Source organism: Phacochoerus africanus, chromosome 5 (assembly GCF_016906955.1).
Source record: "Phacochoerus africanus isolate WHEZ1 chromosome 5, ROS_Pafr_v1, whole genome shotgun sequence".
Taxonomy (NCBI): domain Eukaryota; kingdom Metazoa; phylum Chordata; class Mammalia; order Artiodactyla; family Suidae; genus Phacochoerus; species Phacochoerus africanus.
The window spans coordinates 91,805,055-91,816,240 of record NC_062548.1 but is presented as its reverse complement, the minus strand read 5'-3'; the positions used below and the strand labels follow the sequence as shown (position 1 = coordinate 91,816,240).

At 40.8% G+C, this 11,186-nt stretch overlaps 1 protein-coding gene across 1 annotated transcript; it reads right to left on the bottom strand.

Moving 5' to 3' along the window:
- Window positions 1-8,582: 8,582 nt before the first annotated feature.
- Window positions 8,583-10,716, bottom strand: GPR75 (G protein-coupled receptor 75). Its single transcript, XM_047782088.1, has one exon. It carries the CDS (start codon window positions 10,577-10,579, stop codon window positions 8,957-8,959), a length of 1,623 nt encoding a protein of 540 aa, XP_047638044.1. The 5' UTR covers window positions 10,580-10,716; the 3' UTR covers window positions 8,583-8,956.
- Between the last annotated feature and the right edge of the window lie 470 nt (window positions 10,717-11,186).

Below are 11,186 nucleotides of genomic sequence, written 5' to 3'. Positions count from 1 at the left end.
AGTGGTTAACGAATCCGACTAGGAACCATGAGGTTGCAGGTTCGATCCCTGGCCTTGCTCAGTGGGTTAAGGATCCGGCGTTGCCATGAGCTGTGGTCTAGGTCGCAGACGTGACTGGGATCCTGCATTGCTGTGGCTCTGGCGTAGGCCAGATTAGACCCCTAGCCTGGGAACCTCCATATGCCGTGGGAAATGGCTCTAGAAAAGACAAAAATAATAATAATAATAATCCTTTACCTTTTATTAGAGTAAAGAATATGTCATTTTTGTTTCTCCTCAGACTTTGTGTAAATTGACACTCAGAAAATATTTGCTAATTGAACTTTCATCCTTTCTTACCCACACCTTCTAAAATCTTCCCCAACTACTCCAATTCCCACAGCTTTCCTAACAGCCCTTATTTTTCAGTGCTTGAAGGAAAAAAATACTTCTTCCTCAGTTTTACAATGATAGGGAAAGAAAAAGGAGTAGGACTATTTTTTCTGTATTACTTTTCACTCAGGTTTCCCCACCACCTACCCACATTATTTAATTTTTTTGGTGCCTTATACTTTTTTCCCATAGTTCCATATGTTGCTTCTCCTTCCTAACAAGAATATAGTGTCTGTGTCTCCTTATTGTGTTTTATTTGCCCCACTTGTGGGCAGTGATTGAATAATGTCCCTGATCACAAAGGTTAAGAAAAGAATTAAATTTTGGAGTTCCTGTCATGGCACAGCGATAACAAACCCAACTAGTATTCATGAGGATGTGGGTTCAATCTCTGGCCTCACTCAGTGGGTTAAGGATCTGGCATTGCCATGAGCTGTGGTATAGGCTCGGAGATGATCCCTAGCCTGGGAACTTCCATATGCCTCGGGTGCTGCCCTGAAAATACAAAAAAAAAAAGAATTAAATTTTCAATATCCATCTCTATGAATTGAAAATATTCCAGTTCTGAGGTACTCTGAACACCTCAGAGAAAATGTCTAACATTATGGTTCTCTGTAAAGAACACAGTTCCCAGTCATACCTTTCCTCAGGTAATATTTGTTTGTTTGTGTTTTTTTGGTTTAGTTTTTGTTCTGCTTTTTTCAGGGCTATACCTATGGCATATGGAAGTTCCCAGGCTAGAGGTCAAATCAAAGCTGCAGCTGCCAGCCTATGCCACAGCCTCAGCAATGCGAAATCCAAGTCTGAAATCTACACCACAGCTTGCATCAATGCAGGATCCTTAACCCACGAGTGAGGCCAGGGATCAAACCCACATCCTCATGGATACTAGTTGGGTTTGTAACCTGCTGAGCCACAACAGGAACTTTCCTCAGAGTAATATTAATAAAATTAGTCTTAGAATTTCTTTGACATATTTTGTTGCTAAAACCAGTCAAATGAGCAAGAAGCTTTCATAAGCTCTTGCTAATGTCAGATATGAAATGTACTGAACTCAGAGCATTTATAGGGGTTATAAAACCTATCCCAGTGCCACAGACCCAAAAGAAAGACATAAAGCACTCTTTGTGAATTGCTCCACTTTTTAAGGCCTATCTGGCATCTGAACAAGGTACATTTTGCAAAACATCAGGTTTTGCATGAAAATCAAGGTTCCCACAGTTGAAAGATTTCCCACTCATCAACATGCTACAGGCAGCTCAAGGTTTGGGAAAATGTCAAAAGGGCAAGTATTCACATAAATGGAACTCAGAGAAACAAACTGAACTTATCTTGGCACCAGCTGAGTGTATTTATTTTTCAAAAAATCGGAATTATCTATTGGGGTAGAGGAGGGAAAATTCACTAATGAAAGGGGATATGGGTCTTGTCCATATACAATAAAATGATATTTTTATTTGGGTAAATTTTTTTTTTTTTTTTGGTCTTTTTAGGGCTGCACCTGCAGCATATGGAAGTTCCCAGGCTAGGGGTCTAATCGGAGCTACAGCTGCTGGCCTGTGCCACAGCCACTGCAACACCAAAACCGAGGCTCGTCTGTGACCTACACCACAGCTCATGGCAACGCTGGATTCTTTACCCACTGAGCAAGGCCAGGGATTGAACCCACAATCCTAGTCAGATTCATTTCCACTGCACCATGACAGGAACTCCTGCTTTGATAAAATTAATCTCAAAGACATTGGACCTAAACTATCTCTTATAGAAAACAAAATTTCACTAAATCTGCACCCTTATTCAAATTGTCATATATTTCAAAGTAATTGGTATCCTCTCTTCTTTCCCCCAAGAAACAGTTTCCTCTTTTCTCCTTTAACTCGTTTGTGGTTAATGAAGAGTTTGCTTTCATCTCCACAGTCCTCAGGCTGCATAATGAGCCAAGAAATTCAAATGAGAATGAATGTAGGTTGTCCAGCAGCTCCTGGGCAGCCAGGGTGGTCCCTTGGGAAGAGTTTTCTTAGAGTTGGTCCACTAACTGAGTAAACAGAAACAATACCTTGTCCCCCTAAATCAAGACCCATATCCCCTTTCATTAGAGTCCTGCTGATAAACGTCCTGGGAGTGTAGAGACAGATAGAAAAAGTAACAATCATGGAAAAGTGTAAGCTAGCCAGCTAAAAATTTGGGTTGATATCATTTTCAGACTTTATCCATTCAATCATTTATCATATAATTCATTTATTTAATAGTTATTACTGAAACTGTAATTTATTTAATAGTTATCAGAGCCAAGGACTGATAGGTTCTAGGGATATGATGCTGATCAAAATAGATGAAATCTTTGCCTTATTAGACCTTTATTCTATTGACAGCCAGTAAACAATTATAACTATATGTAACTATTATGAATTGAAGTGACCCTGCCCCAAATTCATGTTTGAAGCTCTAACACTCAATGTGACTGTATTTGGAGATAACATTTTAAGGAGAGAATTAATGTTAAATTAGGTTATAAGGGTGGGGCCCTAATCTGATAGGACTAGTGTTCTTATAAGAAGAGGAAGACACCAGTGACCCCCACCCTTATCCTCTCCTTCCATGCTGGCACAGAGAAGAAAGAGGCCATGTGAGGGGACAATGAGAAGGCAGTCTTCCACAAACCAGGAAAAGAGATCTCACAAGATACCAATCCTGATTGCATCTTGACCTTGGATTTTTAGCCTCCAGAATTGTGAGAAAATTCATTTCTCTTATTTAAACCACCTAGTCTGGTATTTTGTTATGATTAATACAGTAACACAATGTTAGGTAATGAGAAGAATCATGAAGAAAATAAAGTATGGCAGAGTGATAGAGTGGAGAGCTGTGTTGAATATGGCAACTAGGAAAGGCCCTTGGGGAAGACCATTCCAGGCTGAAGAATTCCTGGGGGGATTAGTTCTCTGACATGGGAACAAAGTGGAGGAGTGTGAGAAATAGCCAGAAAGCCTGTGTAGACCAAGCACATTAGGCACAAATGAAATGACAAAGAGAAAACTAGGGGCCTTGGCAAGGACTTCAGATTTTGTTCCAAGTGGGATGCAAAGCCACTGGAAGCTTTTAAGCAGGAGAATGACAACTATGACTTACTTTAAAAGGGTCACAATCACACAGGAAGGAAACTGTGGAAGAGAAAGACTAGAAGGTAGGAGAATGGTCATGAGACTGGTTTAATAGTCCAAGTGCAAGATGGTGGGGTCATGGGCTAGAAGAGATGGGAATGGAAGAGGGGAGAAATAGTTGGAGTCAGAGTTATATATTCAAGGTAATTCAGGAATGCTTAGTAGATCAGGTGTGGTATGTATGCAAGAGAAAGAATCCGGGGCACCTAACTAAGCTATGCTCCTGGTCATTGCAGTGCTGTTTATTAAGATGATAAAACAGCAGGAGGCACAAATTTGGTGGGGAGTGGATTTGAATTAAGAGTTTGGTTTTGGGGAGTTCCTGTCGTGGTGCAGCGGAAATGAATCCGACTAGGAACCAGAGGTTGTGGGTTTGATCCCTGGCCTCACTCAGTGGGTAAAGGATCCGGCGTTGCCATGAGTTGTGGTCTAGGCTGCAGACATGACTTGGATCCCACATTGCTGTGGCTGTGGCGCAGGCCGGCAGCTACAGCTCCGATTGGACCCCTAGCCTAGGAACCTCCATATGCCGCACATGCAGCCCTAAAAAGGAAAAAAAAAAAAAAAAGTTTGGTTTTGGGAGTTTTCTGGTGGCCTAGTGGGTTAAGGATCAGGCATCATCACTGCTGTGGTGTGGGTTCAATTCCCTGGCCTGGGAACTTCTGCATGCCTCAGGCACAGCCAAAAAACCAAAAAGAGTTCAGTTTTGTACATGTTAAAATTTGAGACATCTATTAGACATCTAAGTGGAGATGTTGACGAGGCAATTGGAGAGACCAGCATGGAATTCAGGGCTTGGTTTGGATTAGAGAGACAAAATTGAGAGTCTTTATCATTTAAGTTGTATTAAAAGACTGATTATCATATCACGTCCAGCACTTACTTCTCAATTTACAAATCCATATTTAGGGGTGGGAGAAGAAGTATCAAAAATGACTCCTGCTGGCTTCAAGCCCTCACTTCAAGAAGACTTCACACACGGGCCAGTGTTGCTGCCTGGTACATACACAGAAGCACATTCCCCAGTCAGCAGCCTGGGCAGAGTCCTCCCACTGGTAGAGCTTGGCTGCTTTGCCTGTGGTTCTAAGTTTGGTCTAGGCCTGCCCTCTCTAAGGCCTGGATCCCTGGAAAAGGAGAGCCTCCCCCCCGCCGCCCCACCACTGCTTCCCTACCTCTCTTTTCACCATTCCACAGACCTGCTGTTTTCACTGACAGGGCTTTCCTTCAACTCCATTAGGAAGGCAGTGAAGAAAATCTCTTATCAGACCATAGACCTCCTTCGGTAATGGAGAAAAAAAAAATTTAAGTTGTTTAATGTAACATTTCAACCAATTTCCTAGTCTCACTCTGTTTTCCCCATTACTTTTTATAAGATGTGTTTGTTGGTGATAAACTTTATAACTTCATCCTTAGGGTACAGAATGTAAAGTTGAGATTTTTGACTGAACTAGAAGAGTAATGAACATGACTGAGAAATAGAGAAGTTGATCAGAGTTCCCATTGTGGCTCAGGAGTAACAAACCCAACTAGTATCAACGAGGATGCAGGTTTGATCCCTGGCCTCACTCAGTGGGTAAGGATCTGGTATTGCCATGAGCTGTGGCGTAGGTTGCAGACGTGGCTCAGATCCCACATTGCTGTGGCTGTGGCTGTGTCTGTGCCCGGCAGCTATAGCTCCAATTCAGCCCCTAGACTGGAAATTTCCATGTGCTGTAGGTGTGGCCCTAAAAAGCCAAAAAAAAAAAAAAATTGGAGTAGTCAAACTTTTCATCTCTTCTGGAGGAGAAGAGGCATGTTTTTAAAGTAAATGAAATAAGTCATATTATTGCTGTTGTTATTCTTTAAAAGTAGGGCTAAAGGAGTGGTTATGAGTACCAAAAAGATGGACCATTGTGGACAGAGTGGATTGGAACTCAGTATCTGTTCCAAACTTCCTTTTAGTTTACCTTTTTAGTGTAACTACACTTTCCAGATTCTTAGATGCTAGAGTTTTAAGTGCAAAGTGGAGAGTTCCCTGGTGGCCCAGTGGTTAAGCTTCAGGTGTTGTCACTGCTATGGCGCAGGTTCAGTTCTTGGCCTGAGAACGTCCATGTGGCCAATAAATAATTAAATAAATAAATAAATACAAATTGGGTTCTGCCAACTAAACGCCCTGTGCCAGTTTTTTTTCTGCAGCAGTGCTTTGATGTTCAGCACTTACCTTGGAGGCAGTCGGCAGTATGATTCTTAAAACCAAAGCCTGACTGAAACTGCAATAGCTAGAATTCTGTATCTTTTTACAGATGCATTTCATTTTAAAGATGTTTTTGAAATGTTTAGTCAGGACTTTTACCGCTGTGTGATAAACTTAGTAAATAATTAACCTTTGGAGCTAATTATTCTTGGTTATTCTGAGAATAAATGCTACAAAATGTGTTCAAACAAGTTATTTCATCTTTTGAGGAAAAGAACTCTCTCTGAGTTTCACCACCACTATTTTCTGATAGTTTTTAAATGATTGGGCAGGAGAGTAAAAGTATTGCAGTCTGCTGCTCAGAAATGTTAGGGTTTTCAATATTTTTATTTTCCAAACATTAGTTTAAAAGAACATTAAAAGCATCAGAAATACAAATCTGGCCTAATGGTTAACATCAGAACAATTATAAAATGTTTAAATACGTCACGTATTTTGCATCACAGTAAAGCATCAAGAGAACTAATGAAAATACCCTGCTAATTAGTCATATTCAATTGAATTCTCATTACTTTTATAAAAGTTCTCATTTTAGCCCTTATGGAGAAGTTATATATGTCTATCTCTATCTTTATCTCCAGATATCTAGATAGAGGTATAGATAGACATATATAACTTATGAAGAGACAAATTATATATATATATATATATATATATATATCTGTATCTACATATACCATCATAAAGATATAGCAATATAGAGATAGAGGAAGGCTAAGAATCTAGCCCACTATATATTTCATGCAAGTTAAATCAGTAATATCTTGATGAGCATAAAGAGACTGAATACCTCATATGCACATGCTTAGTTTTCTTTATGCTATGATTTTTAGCTCCCAAAGGTGGGTCAAATCATCTCAAACTGAAGGTCACACAGGAAACCTGTCATTTTTAGTTTTACAAGTAGAAAATTTTTAAAAAAATCTTGTATTGAGTTACATTTGAAATGCCTGCCAAAAAAGAGATTCATACCTTAAAAAGTGTGAAAGAGCTTCCCAATTAATGTTATTACTTATAAAGCTGTCTGGCTTATTGAAATAAATAGAAGGCTCTGAATTTAGAGAAAAGTTTAGTTCCTAATTTGACACAATTCTTCAAATGATCTTGTGGGAGAGGATATTAGATTTCTTAATTCTTTGTTAAAAACATGTAATATGTGAACCTACCTCATGGAAGTATCAATAAATGAAAACTGTGTTACATTAAAAATATAAAAAACAACTGAAATTAGGTCATAGTGACTTCAAAAAGAGCATTCAGTTACCAAAAAAAAGGAGATGTGCATTTTTTCTTCCATTATAAAATTTATTAGCAAAACTAAAGGACAAAAGGGAGAGGAGGAAGGGAGGGAGTCCTAAAAGGTGGATTTAAAAACAAAATTACATCCCTATCTTATTCTTAAACCTCAGAAATAGAAATGACTGATTAATACTGGAAGGTAAGAGTTGTTAGATGAGGCTGAGCAGAGGGCTAGCTAAGTATCAGCTGTCTTCTCCATGCCTCTCATGTTCTCTGTATTTGGGAACAACATGGGAAAGCGTACTATTAAGTGAACACCTTTCATCCAAATGGATGAAGTCCCTTCCAATCGGCCCTAACAGCTCTTGAATATAATAATTTATAAAGATGGGTTTTGTATCTTGATGCTCATCTAGTCTAGAAGTTACAGTTCCAAAATTGTATTCAGTTCAAATGCTCACTGTACAATGAAAACATTTTTACATAAAAATATAAGTTTACAGTTGTTACGCTAGGAATCACAGAGTATGTAATAAAATTAGTTTTAAGTATAGAAATACTTAATCTATTTTACCTTATTGCCCACTTTCTGTTTAAGATTCATGGGAGAGAAATAACACAATTAGTTTGAAAATAGATCATCTTAAGAACTTTTCTATTGTAGTGATATATAAACAAAGACCTCCCCCCCAAAAAATTCTAAATACTTACTTAGAAGCTCTCAGGCTGTTAACAAACCATTCTCACACAGAAGGGAAGCATACATCGAAACACCCTCTGTCTCATTCTTATGCTTTCTTAGGCAACAGATAATCATCTAACACACACAACTGTCTAGCCTGCCTCTCACACCACAGCACCCTGATGGGATGACCACAGTTAGCGCCTACTCTCCCAGGATGAGTATTCCTCTACTACAGATACAGTCTTCACTAGTTTCTTGGGTAAGATCATTCTGAAATAGAATATTTCATTTTTAGCAAGCAAAAAGAGATTTATTTTTTAACAGAACTATATAGCTACTCAACTGACAAAAAATAATGTCTATAATAAGAAGTAATAATAATTGTAATACTCTATTTTTAGTTGACTGTCTTATGAAAAGAAAGTACCTAATGCCTGTGTATTTTTGGTAAGGATAGTTACAGATAATACATTTCTGATTCCTGCTTTAACAATATATAATTTATTTCAGTAAACCTGCTATCAAAAAAAAGTACGCTGATCCCCATTTTAACACGTCAAAGAATCAAAATTTATAATTCAATGAAAATAATGCCTCAGTAAAGATGATACCTTCACATTCTTTAAAAAATCCAGGAGTTCCCGTCATGGCTCAACGGAAACGAACCTGACTGGCATCATGAAGATGCAGGTTTGATCCCCTGGCCTCGCTCAGTGGGTTAAGGATCTAGTGTTGCCATGAGTAGTGATGTAGGTCGCAGAAGTGGCTTGGACCTGGCGTTGCTGTGGCTGTGGCATAGGCCAGCAGCTACAGCTCTGATTTGACCCCTAGCCTGGGAACCTCCATATGCCATGGGTGTGGCCCTAAAAAGACCAAAAAAAAAAACCCCAAAAACAAAAAAACAAAATCCAGCTCATATTTACTCCAGACACATAGCATTGACTCAAATGATCATAATCACTTCGTTCCCTACTTTAGTAGAGTAGCATGATCATTTCCTGGCATCTGTTTAAAAGTTTAGTACAAAAGATTGGAGCACAGGTCAGGGTAAAAAAAATCTAATAAACATTTATACCAACTCTTAAAGTGTCAAGAAACCACAGAGCAAGTCAAAAGATGCTATTACTTGAGAAGAAAGAAAATCCTAAGTGTCAACTGTCTAGGTCTTTAAGTTTTGATGTACCACTGCTCTCACAAAATTTTTTAAAATTCAGTTAGTATCAGAAACAAAAACAGTTTACATAAGATTCTCCAGCCTCCACGACTCTAAACGGAGGGGACTGGAATCTGCTTGACTGAAGTACTGTCATATTCTTGCATTAGATCGTTAGTGGTGTGATAATGCATGGCAATATATGAAGTGGCAAATCCGAAAGAGTTTACTGGCTGTAAGTTGTGTGGGATGCTCTCTTCCTGGGACGGGCTACTGTTATAGATACTGTAGTATGGTTCAATCCGAGTGTTGATGGGGGTGGAGCTGCTCTGACCATAGTGTTGCTGTCCAGCAGACATCCTGGGACTGACCACGCTTTCCTTGGAATGACTTGGGCCACAAGCCTGGTCCACAAATTTCTTCTGGGGCTTTGGGGACAACATATAGGCAGAGTTTGTTTCATGATGGGAGGATTTGTTTCTGTTGACTTCGAGATTCCCTTTTCCCATGGCTCGAAGTCGAGTCTTCTGTTTGCAGCAGAAAAAACTTAGGCCTATATATTGGAGGCACCAGAGCACTTTCCTTCTTAGCCCTGCGCTGTTCCGAGAATATATAAAAGGGTTTAATCCTGACTTGAAAAATATAAGGGTAAAACCAAACAGTTCAAACTGGTAAAGGATGAAGCTCCCGTTGCTGGACAGAACCACCTGCACCAAGGAAATCCCCAGTGGAAGACAGCACACCAGGACGGACAGCACAATGATCACACAGGTGACCACCGCTTTGGAGTCCTTCGCTGTGGAGAGATTGACAGCAGACACCAGCTGGAGCCGGCTGGCCACAGGGGTGGGCAGCTGGTTGGGGCTCTTGGTGTATCCATGAGTCTGGACGTGCTGCAGTTTGTTATAATTCTGGTTCCTATACAGGGCCGGCATGGTACACTGAATGGGATCTCCACCTCCCTTCCCGGAGGCCCCCATGAAAGGCTGTGGTCTGGAAGCATCCACTGTGATGACTGGAGGACACTTTCTGACTTGAGCGTTTTTCCGCAGGGTCTGAGCAATCATGATGTAAGACACAGAGACCACGGCAACACAAAAGGTGAAGTCGACCACGTAGAGAGACAGGATGGCTTTCCCTTCTCTGGCAATCAGACTGGACATGGGAAGGCAGAGGTGAGACTTGCTGGTTTTCAGGGTGGCCAAGGTGGCGAGGGTAAAGCTGGTGGCCCAGAGGAGCAAAGTGAGGAGCAGAGTGCACAGAAAGGAGGCCGTGCGGTTTGGCTGCTTCCCCAATACCATGCGGAGCCGGTGCAGGGCGATCACCGCCACGGTCTTGAGAGACATGATGATGAAGCCTGAACTGGTGAGATGGAAGGTGAAACAGAAAGCATCTGGTATGCCACTGGCCGAGCTGAAGAACAACACAAAGGTGAACATAGGGGCCGTCACACAACAAATGAAAAGGTCGCAGAAGGACAGGTTCAGGATCATGAAATCAAAGTTGGTTCTGAATTTCCTAAAGGCTGGATCAAAGAAGGACAAGAAGACAATGAAGTTGCCGTAAGAGCCCAGGCAGAAGATGATTGCAAGTAAAAAGGTGCAGGTCACCAAGGTGGCCGTGTGGATGAGGTCCTGGAGGTCCCCTTGGAGAACAGTGCTGTTTCCTCCCTGGGAGCGAGGCACGTGTAGCAAAGTGGTGTTGGAAGCATCCTGAAGGTGGTCCGTTGAGTTCATCTTCAGAGAGAGATGACTCTTCCTTTTGTGGGAAGGGACTCAGGACCTCAACTCACAGATGAGCAATATCTGACAAAAGAGGCCCAAGGCAGAAAAGTCTGTGCACAAAAATGCATATCCAGAAACAGAGAGGAATTAATGGACAATGCAGCGTGATCTCATGATATTTTATAAAAGCACTAGAATTTTTCTACCCAGTGCCTAGAAAGCCCAACACAGAAAATACACAGACACCTCAAAATACATTCATCCAGGGAGTTCTTGTGGCTCAGCAGGTTATGAACCTGACTAGTATCCAGGAAGATGCGGGTTTGATCCCTGGCCTCACTCAGTGGGTCAGGGATCTGATCTTGCCATGCGATGTAGTGTAGGTCACAGATGCAGCTCAGATCTGGCATTGCTGTGGCTGTAGCTCTGATTTAACTCCTAGCCTGGGAACCTCCATATGCTTCAGTGCAGCCCTAAAAAGCAAACAAAAATAAAAATCAAACAAAATTAAAAACAAACAAAAAAGCAGATTCCTAGCCTTCACCCCTTGAGATTGGGACTGAAGGGTGGGTGTACAGATGTTTCTGATGTACCATGTACCATAAGAAACTGTAGTGCA

Excerpts from the sequence above, each read along its gene's own strand:
- GPR75 (XM_047782088.1), bottom strand. The coding sequence starts at position 10,579 with ATGAACTCAACGGACCACCTTCAGGATGCTTCCAACACCACTTTGCTA.